Here is a 19,579-nt window from a genome sequence, read left to right on the forward strand (position 1 = left end):
ACCGGGTAAGTTAACTAGGCGAAAATAAGATTAAATGCCAATTAAAAACCAAAACACCGAGAAGAATTAATTCAAGTAAGAGTTGGTCCCTCGCATATTCATTGATTTTTGTTTCAGTAATTTGGCAGGTGACTCCCTTCTTCTTGAATACCCCTAGTCCCTTTCGATGAAGGTCGAATAACAAACAAATTGTCAACATTTTGTAGCTCTACTTACCAAGTCCTACATACGAATGTCAGTTTCACCATCTTCCAATAGCTTGCGACACACCAACCCAGGGCAAGATTGTTTAATCTATCTTGATTCATCGTCTAACCCCGTTTGTACCTTCAAAATATATTTCCTCTAAATATTTTCTACATAATGTGCTATGAACTGGTTTAATCCTTTCAGGTTTAGTCCTTTAATATTGCATATTAATTATATCATTTGTCCGATTTTCTTGGAGATTTTCTGCCTTTTAATGAAGTTGCCAGACACTACATTTCTTCTCTTCTTTAATCCCTATCTTGCCATGTTAAATCCTCGAAGATCCAAATCTTATAAGACCCCTATTCTTTTTAACGTGGCGTCTTTGACGTAGTGTTGCTTTAACGCAGCTTAGCCTAATTCTCTTTGACATTCTCTTTTTGATATAATTTCTGCTAAAACTGTTTAGATTGTACTATTAATGTATTTCTGTTATTTCTTTCTATGGAGCCTCAACGCCTCGCTCTTTACGCTAAAGTTTGACTGTCTCACAATTCTATTTTTTGAAAAAAATAAGAAACTTTAGCTTAAAGAGTGAGACGTTGAGGATGGGACAGTCCCTTTCATACACGGAATAATTTCAGTTCGTTTTAAGTTTTAATGTCACTCCTTACTCTCAGTAAAAAAAAAACCTGTTTTTTTATTTAATTCTTGAAAATAAAGAGTGCTGATTAAGAGGATTTATTTCAGTTATTTCCTTCTAGGGAGCTGCATTAATTATGGCAATGCTAGGAGTCATCATATACAGGATAACCATTGTCATCGTCTTTTTCAAGACCGAGGAGGGATTTGTTAAGCAATACGCCAAATTACTTACTTCAATTACTGCCTCACTTATTAGCTTAGTTGTTATTCAATTATTGAACTGGGTACGTACAAAAATTTACGAAAGAATTCCTTAGAAAGGTGCTACTATGCTAATTTATTCTAAAAGATTTACTAACAAATCATCATAATAAATAAAAATTCTCCCAAAAGAGAGTATTGGGAACAACCCAAAACCGTGGTACTTCCTTTGTAGGGTATGGCTTTGAAGTAAGGTACGGCTTTTGTGTTCAGGAAGGAGATTTTATTGATTCTCTCGCCTTTCTAAAAGTAAAGACTATCATAGTTCAGTAAGTAGAAGAAGGTTACTTTTTAGCTTAGTACAGAAAAAAAGAAGAGAATCAAGGTTTTCCAAACAAGAGATAACTGTTTCAAACGATAGGTGAGCTTTGTGACTCCTTACAGTAGGACACACACTTCATAAGGTAATTAGGATCTCTTGGATTGAATCGCTTGACCTACACCCCTTGTGGTATAATAATCCAAGATGTACCCGGAAAAAATACTCAGATACAACACAGTATTCAAGGCAAGATAGGCTGTTTAATAAAGGACACCTCAAAGAACAAAAAATCAAGAAGACACCACACAAACAGCTTCGCCATCTTCAAAGAGCTCACAGAACTTCTCCCAAATTGGGATCGACGGCCATGGAATCGGAGTGAGTAAGGGGAAAAAACTTATTATTTGGAATCACCGTTGTAGAAGTTATTTTATTTACTGATGTTTAATTCCAATTAGATTGTAGCTGCTATCATATTACAATGTTAAAACAACAAATATTAATAAATGGTGCAATAATTAAGTATTTGAATAAAAAGAAATTTCAACGGTTTCTTGTGTTGTGAGTAGATGTTAAAAAGTAAAATTTGATGGAACCATTTTTTTTTACCCGCCAACTTTACTTTTTTCATATCCATTCACAGCACAATCAATTAATTAATTAACCAATAAATTTTCATATTATTTTTGGAAAATTGTTAATTCGAGGTTGGAACTCGAATTTTAGGAATATGGTAGAAATTTAGCTGCAGGAGGGGGGGGTCCACTATAACCAGATAAATTATGAAAGTGGTTTAAGAGAAACGAAAGCTTGGGAACCTCTGCTCTAGACTGTCAGTGAAGCGAATATTTTTCAACCTATATAATGACTTTGCTATCCGGCTTCTCAGTGAAAGAAGTCTCACAATTTTTCACAACGAATCTTGTTTTTAAGTCACTTCAGTATGTTTTTGTAGATTTTAGCATCAAAGCATTTAATCTTTGGGTAGCCATGGATTGTTTCTGGAGGTTCCAAACTATTTTTTAAGAAGGAAAGGGGTAGAATTTTAATGATTTTGCTTTTTCCTTTGTAAACTCGTCAGCTAAAATTTTTTTTTTCTTGGGCTAGAACTGAGATGATTTTTTTTTCTCGACATATCCATAAAATGTAAACCGGATCTCTCCTTAGAAAGTCTGGACTTTTCATAAAATGGCTTCCAGTTTACAGTTAGCAAAGGTGCGAGGAGCAAGAAACTACTCTAGTTTTTGGCCTAGAATAACTCTAACATTTATACATTCGAAAGTTTGGCCCAAAAAATGTGACAATCAATTCTTTTGAGCCTTGTCTATCAAAGTCACAACACAAATATTATACAGTATGGAAAATTCGGTTCAGAAATGGGACATATCACAGAGCGCGGTTTGGGAAGTTTCCCAAAGCATCACAGCAATAACTTCAACAAGATTCGTCTATTCTCACTGCAATGCGCTAAAAATCAATCATTGCGCACGCGCGAAGGCGGAGTCACAAAGAAAGGCATGCGCAAAAAATTTTAATGGAGAGCATGAGAATGTTCTATACAGTATAATATTTATGCTGTGATCAAAGCAAATACATCCTGGTATCATGGCATAAGAGACCTTCTGTTTGCAAAAATGACACATAGATATCGCTTAATTTAGTGTTATTTGCTGTCTTGGGTGATTCTAGTGCTTTAATTTCTGATGTAGTTTTAGCTACAGAACTAATTTAGTGAAGTATAATTTTCCAGTGAAAGTAACGAGCGAATTTAAAGCACAAAAGATTACACTAATAACAGCCCATCTCTTATTTAATATAATTGAGTTGATTAATAAATTGATTGCAAATTAGTAAAACTAATTGAAATGATAAATCAACTGATTGCTCCAGTATATATTTGCACGTTAGAGGGGGGGGGGACAACGTCCTTTCTTTAATTCACTCTGTTCTTTTTATCTTTACTTCATTGTTTACCATATTTTTTGAAGGGGGGGGCTCATTCATAGTATTTTACACTTTTTTTTAAATTAAAATAAAACAAATTATATTTTTATCTTTAATTTTCGTGGAAAACTGTGCAGTCAACTTTTAGTTGTTTTTAATTAACATACTTGGTTGCTTTGTGTCTATAATTGAATACTAGCCTCTGATATTAACATTGTAGCCTCACATTAATAACTAGCGATTTCAAGAGCCCTTAGATTGATTCATAATTCTTGACAATCCCACATTACACGTGATCGCAATTACACACGTTCACAATCCTCGATTCACCATCAGAATTGTCGATCAATTCTCCGATTCTCTATTCCAGAAGCATAAACATCATGTTTGAAATACGTACTTGGCATGTTTAAATTAGGATATACGTCTGTCCGCTTAAAACTAATCTCACAATAATCCCTGAACAATCACGAGTTGAAAAAGGTATAGTGTATCTATAACTTTGAAGTTTCAGCCTGCAATTATGTAGTCCAAAACCTTTGATTGGTCCTGAGTATAACGTGTCCTTAAATACTAAATTTGACGAAAGTAATAGATCATCTTTGAAAACATGCTTATCACGTCTTGAGATAATCATTTAATCACTAATAATCACATATTAGTGATTTAATCATCAATCACATCCTGAATAATCCCTAAATAGTTATGAGTCAAAAGAGGTGTAATATATATACATTTACGAAGCAGGGGGAGGAAATCCGGGTGCCAGAACCCTACAATTATGGTAATAAATGTATTCACACAATAAGCAGGATTTCAAAAAGGTACAAAATATCCTTCTCTAGTAAAATCCATATACGAGGCCTCTGTTTTATGTTGACTCTTTGTTTAATGTGGGCATCTTAACCCTGGAGCTGTGGTGTCCTAGGAAGGGAATTTTTCGGTCCTTTGGTCGTTCTAATCAAAAATATTTCTTAAATGTTTGATTCTATATTTTTCTTGGATGTGTGGGTATGAAGTAGGTACTTAATTTTGTCAAAGTTTTTTTTTTTTTGGGGGGGGGGCAAAGGAGAAGCTGTATTTTCCGAGTCAAGTGAAAATGATCAAGTGACAAACGAGCCATATAGTACCATATCCAGCGCCCCCTTCATAGCAATGTCCCTTCCCCCATGAAAACTTCCTTCATGGAAATATCCTCCCACATATCCTCCAAGTCAAAGGTATACTAAAGAAAACTGATCTGTTACTGTGGATGCTAGATTAATGTAGGTCTATCTTAGTTTTGACAAGATTTTGAAGACACTAAAATTCAGCTGAGGGATGGCAAACTGGGGTTGGGAGGCAATAGCCATCCTGAAAGTTTTTCCGCTGGTATAACGGCTGCTTAAATGGCGATTTTTTGCCCTCTGATCGGTGCGTCTCCCTAAAAAGGACACCAAGACTCAGAATAAAAGCCAAATGAGCCCACCTCCAAGTTTCTATGTCCTTCTCTTGTAGGAGATGAGGAATGGTAAAAAAGACAGAAACATTACTCATTACTAAGCCAACACTGCTGTGTTGACTACAATCTGGATGAGGCTTTACAAATACTTTACTTACTTATATTTGTGTCAGGAATCAGGCGTTTCCATCTTGCCAGGCATCAAGGATTTTCGAGACCTGTTTGGATCATGTAGTGCAATCTGCTGCCAGCTGCATTGCAAGTGGGAGCCACTGGGTTGTCCGTCTATGACTTAAGGTTCTGAACCCCCCAATAGGTTCAAGATCTTATTTAACCTAGTTCCACCAGCTTTTCCGCTGTCCTCCTTGGCGTCTCTTCCATTAGCTGAGGGGCTCAGCTAGACGGATTCGGCGAGGTGATTACACTGTTGGGCTCTGTAAGACATGACCAACTATTTCAGTTGACGCTCTTTGATCGTGATGGCAGCGCATCTCTTGATACCACACATTCGTAGCATATCCAAGTTTGATATGTGATCATTCAGGTTTATCCTGAGGATGCTATGCACGACAGGTATGCTCAAGCACCTTCAGTAAAGGTGCTGCCATAAAGAACGATTGTTCGAACCAAAGCCTGGTAGACTCGAACTTTAGTTCGTACACTAATTTCACGCCAGTTCTACAATGGTTTTCTGAGGGAAGCATAGACTGTCTGTGCTTTCTGCAATTGCTGTTGAAAATCGGCTTATGAAGGTCCATTAGTACTAAGCTGGGAGCCAAGGTATGTGAAGCTGTCGACCTGATCCAACTGTACTTGATATGTAGTTAGCGGAAAGGGATCAGTATGATTTATTGCCATAAATTTGGTCTTCCCTGACCTGACTTTCAAGCCATTGCGATCTTCCCAAGTAACCAAGTCATCGAGCATAGTTTGAGTTTTCTTTGGGTCTGAGAGGATTCTGATATCATCAGCATATTCAAGATCTCCAAGTAAAAGGTTTTGTCCAATTTGAACTCCTGAATGAGAAGATACATTTTCAAGCACCCAATCAATACAGTAGTTCAATACAGGGTCGGAGACAGGGCGCAGCCTTGATAAGCTTTATAAGCACCACCCTTTACAAAATTTTAGTTACTCACTTACTAGCATCCTTGCCACGAAAAAAAAAAAAAAATATGCAACATATTATGTTTATGATACCTTTCACAGCTGAAGCTTTTTTTTAAAGGGTCTCAATGACAAAAACTTACTTTTTATTTCAGATTGGGAAAATGCTTGCCAAGTATCTTACTGATCTAGAAGCTCACCGAACCCAGGCTGAGTATGACGAAAAATACACAATCAAAATTTGGTTTTTTGAATTTATTAACGACTACAGTCTCCTTATATACATTGCTTTATTCAAGGTAAGTGTGAACCAGACATTTAGCTTTTGCCTCTTCCACTGTTCCCCCCCCCCTCCCCACCCTGCACTTATTATCAAATTGCAATCACTTCTGCGGCATTTTCCATCTTGTTCAACAATTATAAAAAGTTTCTTATGATAATAGATTTTTATAGATACATTCAGAATTATTCAATTAAACATGTTAGGAGTTAGCATAAGAAGCAAACTGAAAGTAAAAATTAAAAGCAAATGCACTTAAAATTAAAAACATTTTTAAGTTTAACTTAACTTAATTAAGTTTAAGTTTAAATTCCTGGAAACATTAGAAAGAAAAATAAATGGTTCAAATTTTGAGAATTGTATGAATTTTAAAATTTTGAGAATTTTGCATTTGGTGCTTTCTCTTTATTTGCTTTATTGGTGCTTTCTCTTTATTAGTGCTTGTCTTTTATTGTTTTTTTTGCTATTCTTTTTTATGGCCGTCAAATCCCCACATCCTTTTAATTCACAAAATTTTATTGTGATTTTTATCTTGAGAACAGTTTCATTTTCCGAGTAGAATAAAAGGATACCATCCCCCAAAAAATCATTTCTATCAAATGATGGCCGGCGTTTACCCCCCGATGGTTACCCCCTCCCCTGGAACATACCCCCCGGAAAATACCCCCCGTAAAATACCCCCTGTGCCCCTCCCCCACGGAAAACACCCCCTCCCCCCAGAAAATACTTCCCCCGAAAATACCCCCCCCCGCGAAAAATGCCCCCGGTAAATACCCCCGGAAAACACCCCCCCCCCGGGATATTCCCCCACCCACCCACCCTATGGAAAATAAGGCTTTCCAAATTTGAGAATTTTATTTCAGTTTTATTTTTTTAATTTCCGTAGGGGGAAGGAATTTTGTTACTTGTGTTTTATGTGCCACTCACTCAAGTTTACGCTGTGCAAAATTCGAGAACACGCCAGTTTTTTCGTTAGTTTGGGCTATAGATTTGCACATTAGGGGGGGGGGGGTAAAGTTTAGCGGATCCGCATGCAAAATGTGTTTGGTACAATTATTCTGCATATTAGATAGATAGATACATAAGTGTATATTAAAGCCAAATATACGGCCATGAACACAGTAAAATAACATAGATGAAAGGCTCAAATAACAAACTTTGATCAGCGATCATCATAAAACACTTATATGAAACAATACATTAACCTAATAATAGTACTTAATGCTTGGAAAAACGGTCATTGAAAAAAAAAACATTCAACACTTGGAGAAAACACATAAATGAAATATTACATTTATTTTATACTGGGATTTTTTTTTTCTTTAGTTAACAAAATTTCCAGATACCTCACTATTCTTCTGTAATTTTTTTGTGGCCATATACCTAGAACGAATTGTTTTCAGACTTCAAACTGTCCAAATACTTTACCCCCCCCCCCCGGTAAATACCCTCCGTAGAAAAGAATGCTTTCCAAATTTGAGAATTTTATTTGAGTTTTTTTCCGTAGGGGGAAGGAGTTTAGTGACAGAATATATGCGAAATGTATACTTTGGGCTATATATTTGCACATAAGGGGGAGGGGGTAAAGTATTTGGATAGTTTGAAGTCAGGAAAACAATTCTTATTTCATAATATGCAGAATAATTGTACATACTTTACCTCCCCCCCCCCCTACTGTGCAACTATATAGCTCAAATTTGTTTCTAAAGTAACGAAGGAACCAGTTTGTTCTCGAGTTTTACACGTCGTAATCTTGAGTCAGTGGCGTATAACACACAAGTATGGGATTTTTTCATGGAGAGACAACCTTCATAGGCAGCGCAATCGCGCTGCCTAAGTAAAGAACAATGTTCGCACAATGTATTGTTTTTTTTCATACCAGGGAACTTCCTATAGAAGGAGTTGTCGTAGAAACCTCGAAAAGGGCTCATTCGATTGGACATTGGAGTGGCTTGTGCCCTTTTTAATTGTCGAAAGTGATTGGAAGGCCACTAACCCCCCTTCCACGCGCACCATTTCCCCAAACACATCCAATCAACATTTTGAGATAGCCATTTTGTTCAGCTTAGTTGATTTCTGCAGAGAAAATATGTTTTGAGGAGGACACTCCCCAATAACCCTCAGGGCAAGGGTTTTAAGTTATCATCTGGGGGCATATAAGAACGATGTTGGCACAAAGTATTATTTATTGTTTTTTTCCTTTAGACCGGGGTACTTCGTATCGAAGAAATTGCCGTAGAAATTTCAAAAAGGGCTCATTCAATTGGAAATTGGAGCAGCTTGTGCTCTTTTTAATAGTCGAAGACGATTGGAAGGCGACTAACACCCCTTCCACGCCCACCATTTCCCGAAACACATCCAATAAAAATTTTGAGATGGCCGTTTTGTTCAGCGTAGTTGATTTCAAGATACAAATTATGTTTTTGAGGAGGACACACCCCCACAGCTCTCAGGGCAAGGGTTGCAAGTTATGTCCTGGGGGTATATAAGGTTTATATAGAGAGCGTTGTCATAGAAACTTCAAAAAGGCTCATTCGATTGGAAATTCAAAGGCCCAAGAAAGGTGACAATCAATTATTTTGAGCTTTGTCTATCAAAGCCACAACACAAATATTATAGAGTATGGAAAATTCGGTTCACAAATGGGACGCATCACAGCGCGCGGTATGGGAAGTTTCCCAAAGCGTCACAGCAATAACTTCAACAGGTCTCTTATATTCCCACCGCAATGCGCTAAAAAAAAAAAAAAATCATTGTGCACCCGCGAAGGCGGAGTCACAAAGAAAGGCGTGAGCAAAAAATTTTAATGGAGAGCATGAGAATGTTCTATACAGTATAATGTTTATGCTGTGATCAAAGCAAATACATCCTGGTATCGTGGCATAAGAGGCCTTCTGCTTGCAAAAATGACGCATAGATATCGCTTAATTTAACGCTATTTGCTGTCTTGAGTGATCCTGGTGCTTTAATTTCTTATGTAATTTTAGGTACAGAACTAATTTAGTGAAGCATAATTTTCCAATGAAAGTAAAGAGCGAAATCGAAGCATTAAAGGTGCATAAATTATTTTTACAATAGGTAAAACTTAAAAGAGATATAAATTATAACAAGGAAATATTTTATGTTGCCACACCTCAATTCCCCTTCCCAAAAAAGGCTGACTTTAATTCACCCTTTACTGAAAATTAAATAGATTAATTAAATTGAAAATTATGTTTTTCTGATTGATTGCTTTGCAAGTTTGAAAACAATCTATTTGAATGGAAGAAGATAAGGACATAAAAAAAGTGGTATTTCTAAATTAATTGTTGGAAGCAGTTCATATTGAGAAAAAATTCCTTCTTAAAGCACTAATTGCACTTGAGAATAGAGGTTTGTTCAGCGTAGTTGGTTTCCATATAGAAATTATGTTTTTGAGGAGGACGCTCCCCCATAGCCCTCAGGGCAAGGGCTGTAAGTTATACCCTTGGGGTATATAAGGTTTTTATAGAAAGCGTTGTCATAGATTGGAAATTCATGCTCATTCAATTGGAAACTCAAAGGGCTAGTGCCCTTTTTAATAGTCAAAGTGATTGGAGGGCAACTAACCCCCCTCTCACGCCCACCTTTTCCCCAAACATATCAAATTAAAATTTAAGACAGCCATTTTGTTCAAGGTAGTTGCAAGTTCAGGAAATTAGGTATTTGAGGATGACAACCCCCACAACCCTCAGGGCAAGGGCTGTAACTTATGCCCTGGGGGCATATAAGATTTTTATAGAAGGCGTTGTCGTAGAAACTTCGAAAAGGGCTCATTCGATTGGACAATGGAGTGGCTTGTGCCCTTTTTAATAGTCGAAAGTGATTGGAAGGCAACTAACCCCCTTCCACGCCCACCATTTCCCCAAACACATCCAATAAAAATTTTGAGATAGCCATTTTGTTCAGCGTAGTTGATTTCTGTATAGAAAATATCTTTTTGAGGAGGACACTCCCCCACAACCCTCAGGGCAAGGGTTTTAAGTTATGCCTTGGGGGCATATAAGAGCAATGTTGGCACAATGTATTATTTATTGTTTTTTCCATTAGACCATGGCACTTCGTGTCGAAGAAATTGTCATAGAAACTTCAAAAAGGGCTAATTCAATTAGAAATTGGAGCAGCTTGTGCCCTTTTTAATAGTCGAAAGTGATTGGAAGGCAACTAACACCCCTTCCACGCCCCCAATTTCCCGAAACACATCCAATAAAAATTTTAAGATAGCCATTTTGTTCAGCGTAGTTGCTTTCCAGATAGAAATTATATTTTTGAGGTGGGCACTCCCCTACAGCCCTCAGGGCAAGGGTTGTAAGTTATGCCCTGGGGGCATATAAGGTTTTTCTTGAAAGCGTTGTCGTAAAAACTTGAAAAATGGCTCATTCCATTGGAAATTCAAAGGGCTAGTGCCCTTTTTAATAGTCGAAACTGATTGGAGGGCAACTAACCCCCCTCTCACGCCCAACTTTTCCCCAAACGCATCCAATCAAAATTTTAAGACAGCCATTTTGTTCAACGTAGTTAAAAGTTCTGGACATTAGGTCTTTGAGGATGACAAACCCCTAAAGCCCTCAGGGCAAGGGTTTTAAGTTTTGCCCTGGGGGCATATAAGGTTTTTTATAGAAAGCGATGTTCTAGAAACCTCACAATGGCCTCATTCAGTTAGAAATTGAAAGGGATAGTGCCGTTCTTAATAGTTAAAATTGATTGAAGGGCAACTAACCCCCCTCGCACGCCCACCATTTTCCAAAACACATCCAATCAAAATTTTGAGATATCCATTTTGTTCAACGTAGTTGAAAGTTCTGGAAATTAGGTCTTTTAGGATAATAGCCACCTCAGAGCCCTCAGTACAAGGGTTGTAAGTTATTCCCTGGGGACATATAAGGTTTATATAGAAAGTTGTTGTAGAAATTTCAAAAAGGGCTCATTTGATTGAAAATTAAAATTGGCCTTTTTAATAGTCGAATGGGAGTGGAGAGTAATTAACCCCCCTCTCAGGCCCACCATTTCCCCACAAACATTCAATCAAAGTTTAGAGATAGCCATTTTGTTCAACGTAGTTGAAAGTTTTGGAATTTTTTTTAAGGATGACAAACCCCCCAGAGCCCCCAGGGCAAAGGTTGTAAGTTATGCCCTGGGGCACATATGGTTTTTATAGATATAGTTGTAGTAAAAACTTCAAAAGGGGCTCATTCGATTGGAAATTGAAATGGTTAGGGCTCTTTTAATGGTCGAAAGTGATTGGAAGATAACTCACCCCCCTCTGACGCCCACCATTCCCCCAAACACATTCAATAAAAATTTTCCGATAGCCATTTTGTTCAACATAGTAGAAAATTCTGGAAATTAGGTCTTTGAGGATGACAACCTCCCCCCCCCCCCAGCCCTCAGGGCTAGGGTTGTAAGTTATGCAGTGGGGGCATATAAGGTTTTTATTGAAAGTGTTGTCGTAGAAACTTCAAAAGGGCTCATTTGATTGGAAATTGAAAGGGCTAGTTTATTGAAAGGGATTGGAGAGCGACTAACGCCCCTCTCACGCTCACCATTTCCCCAAACATATCCAATCAAAATTTTGAGATAGCCATTTTGTTTAACGTAGTTGGAAGTGCTGGAAATTAGGTCTTAGAGGATGACAACCACCCTAACAGCCCTTAGGGTAAAGGTTGTAATTTATGCCCTGTGGGCTTATATGGTACTTATAGAAAAAGGGCTCATTCGATTGGAAATTGAAAGGCCTAGTGCCCTTTTTAATAGTCGAAAGTGATTGGAAGACTTGACATTTCTATAGTAAAGATCGATGTGGGTATGATGTATAATTTTTTTTTGTTGTTGTTGTTTAGACCAGGGCACTTCGTATCAAAGGAGTTGCCGTAGGAAGTTTGAAAAGGGCTCATTCGATTGAAAATAGAAAGGGCTGATACCCTTTTTAATTGTCTAAAGTGATTGGAGAGCAACTAATCCCCCTCCCATGCCCACCCTCCCATTTGCCCATTATGTTAAAAAACTAAATGTTGCCTTAAGATTAAATCAAAATGCACTGTGTCAATGCTAATTCCCAATAAGGCATCTCAGCAGTATCCCAAGAACGACTAAGGGTATTATGTTCAAACTTTCGGGGCTACTTCTGAAACATATTTTCTATGTGGAAATCAACTATGCTGAACAAAATGGTTATCTCAAAATTTTAATTGGATGTGTTTGGAGAAATGGTGGGCGTGGAAGGGTTGTTAGTTGCCTTCGAATCTAGCCCTTTGAATTTCCAATCAAATGAGCCTGTTTTGAAGTTTCTACGACAATGCCTTCTATAAAAACCTTATATGCCCCCAGGGCATAACTTAAAAACCTCGCCCTGAAGGTTGTGGGGGAGCGTCCTCCTTAAAAACATATTTTCTATCTGGAAATCAACTACGCTGAACGAAATGGCTATCTATAAATTTTGATTGGATGTGTTTGGAGGAATGATGGGCGTGGGGGGGGGGGGCGCTAGTTGCACTCCAATCACTTTCGACTATTAAAAAGGGTACTAGCCCTTTGAAATTCCAATTGATTGAGCCTGTTTTGAACTTTCTACGACAACTCCTTCTATAAAAACCTTTTATGCCCCCAGGGCATAACTTAAAACCCTTGCCCTGAGGGCTCTGGGAGAGTGTCCTCCTCAAAAACATATTTTCTCTCTAGAAATCAACTACGCTGAACAAAATGGCTATCTCAAAATTTTGATTGGATGTGCTTGGGGGAATGATGGGCGTGGCGGGGGCTAGTTGCCCTCCAATCACTTTCGACTATTAAAAAGGGCACTAGTCACTCCAATTTCCAATCGAATGAGCCCTTTTCGAAGTTTCTACGACAACTCCTTCGATACGAAGTGCCCGGGTATGGAGATAAAACCAAAAAACAACACATTGTGCCCACATCGTTCTTTACTTAGGCAGCGCTAGCGCGCTGCCTATGAATGTTTTTACTTTTATAACTTTTTCTTACTTTTTTAATATAAATGATTTTACTTTTATAACTTTAATAAATCAAATAATATTAACATTTTGATTACTAAATATCAGTATATGTATATTTTACTGACAATGCACATTCATTTGTATTTTTTTCAGTAAAGTGCAAATTATGTTCTGGCTTTGGGAAGGTATAGGAGTTTTGAGCCCAACTTATGTTAATTTCTGCTCGTTTTGAGTTTGACTCGGTTATTTATTGTAATTTCTGTCCGTTTTCGGTGTCATTTATATGTCGATTCTGATTTGTGGTAGTTTCACGCTTTGTAGATTATTTGATTTTATTTTTGCTCATTTTTTGTTTAATGGAGTTCTTGACTTTTCTTTGAAAAGCTGATTTTGTGGAAAAAGATTTTTCTAATTAATAACGTAAAGAGCGAGGTCTTAAGGAGGAGGCAACCCCTTTCATATATGCAATAATTTCGGTTCGTCTTAAGGTTTGATGTTGCTCCTTACTTTCAGTTGAAAAACTTGTTTTTTAATTTAATCACTTACAGATAGTATTTGTTAATGGGAAACATATGTTTTTTAAAGAAAAGTAAAGAGCCTCATTAAACCAAAAATGAGCAAAAATAAAGTCAAATAATCTTCAAAGTAAAAGCTATGGAGTATAATAGAAAAAATTTATAAGATATGAAATGTTTTATATATGAAAAAGACTAGGTCAATAAAAATGAACGGAAATTAATATAAACAACTTTTTCCACAAAAAAAGTTTGTCAAAGAATAGTAAACAGCCTTGTTAAGCCAAAAATGAGTAGAAATGAATTTGAATAGTTTTCCAAGCGTAAAACTATCACAAATCAGCGTAAAGAAATGAATTGAACCCAAAAAGAACAGAAATTATATTAAATCACCTATTTAAACTTAAAATGAGCAACGATTAATATGAATATGGCTGACAGCCCCTTCAACTCCTCAAGCCCAGAATATAATGTGTACTTTGCTGAAAACAAAATACATTTTAGTTTTCACTTTTTTGACTTTAACAAATAAAGAAGTATAAAGACTATAAGGAATAGATATCAGAATATGTTTATCAAACTGACAATAAACTTTTTTTTAAAGTAAAGTCCAAGTCATTTTCTGGTCTGAAGAAGACGTGGTTGCTGTTAGCCAAACTGCTTTTAATTTTTGCTCGTTTAGAGTTTGACTAGGGTATCTATTGTAATTTCTGTTCGTTTTGGGTTTCATTTATTTACTAATGGTGATTTGGAGTAGTTTTGCTCTTGGAAGATAAGAATAAAAGTTCGTAAAACTGGACAACGATTTCGTTCGTAAAAACTTGAACAATTTAGAATTTTTTGGTTCCCAACGCAAACTAACCTTTCAAAAGATAGCCAAACCATCTTAAACTTTTTGTTGCCATATATTTTAGCTTAATTTTGATGATTGTTCGCCTATATTTTTTTCTTCTTCAATTTTTTTTTTAATTTGGTGCTCGATACCGCCAAAAATTGCAGAAGTTCATAATGGAACTCTATTAAATAAAAATAGATTTGTATTTTTTTTCTTCTAAGTTTTTAAGATATTTTTGGTTTGTAAATTCTTCTTTTTCCCGTTCCTTGGCACTTTTCAACGAAACTAAAAAAAAAAAAAAAAAAAAAAAAACCTCCAAATTTAGGAACATTATTTTCCACGGGGGGGGGGGAGGGTATTTTCCTTGAGGATATTTTCTAAGGAGGGGGTATTTCCTGCGGGGGTTACTTTTCGTGGGGGGTTATTTTTCGTGAGGGGGGCATTTTCTTGGGGGTATTTTCTGCGTTGGGGTATTATCCGGGGGATTAAATATCCCCTATTTACTATATTCATTTATGTTATTTTATTGTGTTCATCGCCGCATCCGTGATCGGTCTTCTGGCAAAAATAGCAAAATTCTCTATTTTTGTATATAAGAGCTTCAAACTTTTACATTAGGGTTCTCTTTTACGCTGAATATGATATGGCGTAATTTTTATTAAGATTCCTTGAATTTTAGGGGGGTTTCCCCCCTGTTTAAAAAATCAGGCAAAGTTTCTCAGGCTTGTTACTTTTGATGGGTAACACTGAACTTGATGAATTTTATATATTTGGAATCAGTAAAATAAGGTGATTTTTTTTTATGTATCTACTGATATTAAGTTCCGTTTTTAGAGTTTCGGCTACTATTGAGCCGAGTCGCCCCTTGCTTACAGTTTGTTACCACGAACTGTTTGAAAAGAGAATATATCCTTGCTCTAATGGTCTAGCTTTTCTTGAGCCATCAGATAGAAGGGGAGGGGGAACGGTGGACAGGAATTAATTTCCGATCTGCCTTCATTTAGACTAAGCTTAAATAATGGTGATGCAGGGTAGTACCTCCGTTCTTATTGCAGAAAAACGTTCTAATTCGTTTGACTGAACTGGTTTACTTTATATTTCATAAAATATGAAATATATTTTTCTAATTTGAAGTGAAGTTGAAGCGGTTTATAATTTGAAGTGAAGTTGAAGATGTTTATAATTTGAAGTGAAGTTTGAATTCTGTCCCAATTCTTTAGGAAGGAATCCTGAAACACAAGGTCGTTTAATTAGAACAATAAGAAGTTTTTTTAAAGTACTAAAAACTTTAGCGTAAAGAGCGAAGTATTGGGGAGGGAGCAACCCCCTTCATGTATGTAATAATATCTGTTCGTTTTAAGTTTCGATGTTGCTCCTTACTTTCAGTTGAAAATACTTGTTTAGGGGGGTTCACCCCCTAGTCAGTACCTCGCTCTTTACGCTATAGTTCGAATTTTGTTCGAATCACAAATCCCTGAATCACAAAGGCCATTTAATTAGAATAGATAGCTCTTTTGAAAGCATTAAAAAAAACTTCAGCGTAAAGAGCGAGGTATTGACTAGGGGGCGAACACCCTCATATACGTAATAATTTCAGTTAGTTTTAAGCATTAATGTTGCTCCTTACTTTTAGTTGAAAAAACTTTTGTTTTTTTAATTTCTGATCGTTTTTTAAATAGTTCTGGGAAATCCGGCGCCCCCTTCATAGAAATGTCCAGTCCCTCAAGAAAACATCCTCTATGGAAAGATCTTCCCACGTAACTCCGTCTTCCGACCCTCCCCCCCCACCCAGAAAAAATCCCTCCTGAAAACGTCTGTATACTTCCAATAACCAATGCTATATATAAACAATGGGCAAATATCACAACTTGCAGCCCTTCCCCCGGGAACTGTGGAAGAATAAGTCATCCTCAAAGGAATATTTATTAGATTTTTCAACTATGTTGAACAAAATAGCTAACTCAAAATTTTGATTGGGTGACATTGGGAAAAAATGAGCATGAGAGGGGGCCAAGTTGCCCTCCAATATTTTTGGTCACTTAAAAAGGGCATTAGAACTTTTGATTTTCATTTGAATCAGCCCTCTCACGATATTCTAGGACTACTGGATCGACACGATGACCCCTGGGAAAAAAACAAAAAACAAAAACAAACAAACAAATAAACAGGCATCCGTGATCTTTCTTCTGGCAAAAAATACAAAATTCCACATTTTTGTAGATAGGAGCTTGAAACCTCTACAGTAGGGCTTTCTGCTATTCTAAAACTTATGGTTTGACTTGTATTAAAATCATGTGACTTTTAGGGGGTGTCACTTCCTTTTTTTGAAAATAATGTAATTTTTTTCAGGCTCGTAACTTTTAATGGTTTAGGCTAAATTTAATGAAACATATATATTTGAAATCACCATAAATATCAAATTCTTTTGATGTATCTATTGGTATCAAAATTCCGTTTTTTCGAGTTTCGGTTACTATTTAGCCGGGTCGCTCCTTACTTACAGTTCGTTACCACTGTACCACGTTCGTTACCACTGTTTGATAGTGCTAACGTGGATTCAATTTTTTCTAGGGACGATTTTACACTTATCCTGGTGATCCTGCTACCAAAGCGGATATAGTTTCACGATTAAGAACAGATCAATGTGACCCTGCTGGATGTCTCTCTGAAATATTCATTCAACTGGCAATAATAATGGTTGGAAAACAGCTATTAAATAATTTTCTTGAAATTCTTTTACCGTAAGTATAACCGACTCTAATTATTTTGGCTATAGAATGATGCCTGTTGATGGCTAGAGATTGATTTATTTACGGCGAACTTATTTATCACAACAAAGAGATCAAGGCCGTATCCAGGGGGGTTAGGGGGTTTGACCCCCCCCCCCTAAATGTTTGCCCGACTCGTAAAAACGTAAAAAAAATGAATATAAACAAATCTTTGATGCTTTTTTAAAAGTTTTTTGTAGTCCCCCCGAAAAATCCCTTTGCAAACCTGCCCCCTGGGAAAAAAAATTCTGAATACGACCATGGAATGACCATACCGACCATAAAAGCGAATGTGTTGAAAAAAGATGGCATTTAAAGCCGTGAGAAACAATTCTGAAATTATGGCCAACAAAACACCTAATTAAAAAAAGAAAGAAGAATAGAAGGAATTGATAAAGAAAAACTGATTATCAAATAAAACAAGAGTAATCCTGCAGACAAGACTGTATTTAACTGTGCATGGGCCCTGGACCGCTTACTTTCAGGGAACCCCTTAATTTCTAGAAACGTTTCAGTATCGAATGTAGGAACACAGACTGCGCACGGTTTGGGCTGGGAAATTTTTTCCTTGGGGGAGGGGCTTAGAAATTTGAAAAAAATACATTTTGCACGAAGACTCTAACAACACTCGTTGTGGAGTGATATGGTGTGATGCGTCACATGATTCTAGTTATCTAATGAGAACTCCGACCAATTCAACCACTTCAAAAGGATCCACCATTTTACGTTTTTCTGAAACGTTTTGTATCCAAGGAGTGAGGTTCAAAATATTTCTCCCGAAGAACATCGAAGGAACTGTGTGTTTATCCTTTTCAGTCGGAATGGTTCAAAAGGGGGATCTGCCACAATCAGTGGCATTACTAAAGCGCAATAGAACTTTTTAAGGACAGAACCATTATATGCACAAAGTTACAAAAAACTAGGAAACCATGCACTTAACAAACTTTTTCAGAAGAATACAAAATAAGTAGTTTACGTGTAGACTTAATATCGGACGCCATTGACAGGCTGGGACGTGTTAGCTATTCAGCAGGAGCAACCTCTGTATTACCAGAACGGGTGGTAACCGAGCCCAGATCCTTAGTTTTACGGCGAAATGCTAAAAAATGATTTCCCGAAGAGTTGGAAGCAGGGGCGAATCTCCAGCATTTCTATTTTTTTGGAGGGGGGCAAGAGGGGTCCTTATGTGGATAGTCAAGGGGCATGGGATATATAATAATTTTTTCTCCACATTATTGGGAAGTAACTGCCCACCTTACCCCCCTCCCCCAAAACGACGCCCCTGTTTAGAAGTCTCCAAAAATCAGCATACAACACCCTTTACAAACTTTCTCAGAAACATGTGCGATAAATTATTTTCGCGTAGACTTAATATTAGACGCAATCGGTGGGCCGAGATGTGTAAGCTGTTCAGCAGAAGCATTTTCTATATCACCAAAACGAGCATTAAAGGTACCAAGATTTAGCTTATGCTAGCTTATATTAAAATATAAGCTATATTAAATTATATATCGACCTTTACATATATAAAAAAAAGGAGAAAAAGAATGATCCATAATAAATGTAGCAGTCATACAGAAACTATAAGCCATATAAGAGAATCATATCTCTTTTTATAGATTCAACTCTACCCGAAGATTAAATTAAAAAAAACAAGTTTTTTTAACTGAAAGTAAGGAACGACGTTAAAACTTAAAACGAACAGAAATTATTCCGTATATGAATGGGGCTGTCCCCTCCTCAACGCCTCGCTCTTTACGCTAAAGTTTGACTTTCTCACAACTATATTTTTTTTAACAATAAAAAACTTTAGTGTAAAGAGCGAGGCGTTGAGGAGGGGACAGTCTTATTCATATACGGAATAATTTCTGTTCGTTTTAAGTTTTAACGCCGTTTCTTACTTTGAGTTAAAAATTTGTTTTTTTTTTTATTTAATTTTTGAACGTTTTAGAATAAATTCAGGTTTTAATCTTGGCTCACCGTACATGAATAATTAAAACAAAATTTGAATATTAATTTACTTTTATTTGGTTAAGGATCTGTTTTAAGCCCTATCCTGTTCAACACCCTGATATCTGAAATAACAAAAAATATTGCCAGAGGATTTGGCATCGATCTTTGCGACCTTAGCCTGCTTTCGTACGCGGATGACCTGCTAATGCTAAGTTGCAATCTTGTTTCTCTGCTAGTGAACATTGACCGCCTGATTACTGGGTATGAAAGTATTGGTTTACGAGTTAACGCACTTAAGACTGAGTTTCTGGAATTTATTTCTTCGGCAAGAAAGCAACTATACAGTGAAAACACATATGTACAGGTGGGACGAGCGGAAAATTTTTGGGGAAACTCTATGAAGTACCT

The 19,579-nt window shown here is 36.8% G+C and overlaps 1 protein-coding gene across 1 annotated transcript in view; it reads left to right on the plus strand.

Annotated features, from left to right (window-relative positions):
• Window positions 1-19,579, plus strand: part of LOC148953474 (anoctamin-3-like) — a 433,736-nt gene that overhangs the window by 406,575 nt on the left and 7,582 nt on the right. The window contains exons 11-13 of the mRNA XM_089087971.1: window positions 954-1,118; window positions 6,005-6,148; window positions 17,022-17,191. Of these exons, the coding sequence (XP_088944097.1) occupies window positions 954-1,118; window positions 6,005-6,148; window positions 17,022-17,191 (479 nt within the window). The remainder of the gene's footprint in view (window positions 1-953; window positions 1,119-6,004; window positions 6,149-17,021; window positions 17,192-19,579) is intronic.

Source organism: Artemia sp. Qi Xiang Cuo, chromosome 4 (genome assembly GCF_049724085.1).
Source record: "Artemia sp. Qi Xiang Cuo chromosome 4, ASM4972408v1, whole genome shotgun sequence".
Lineage (NCBI taxonomy): Eukaryota > Metazoa > Arthropoda > Branchiopoda > Anostraca > Artemiidae > Artemia > Artemia sp. Qi Xiang Cuo.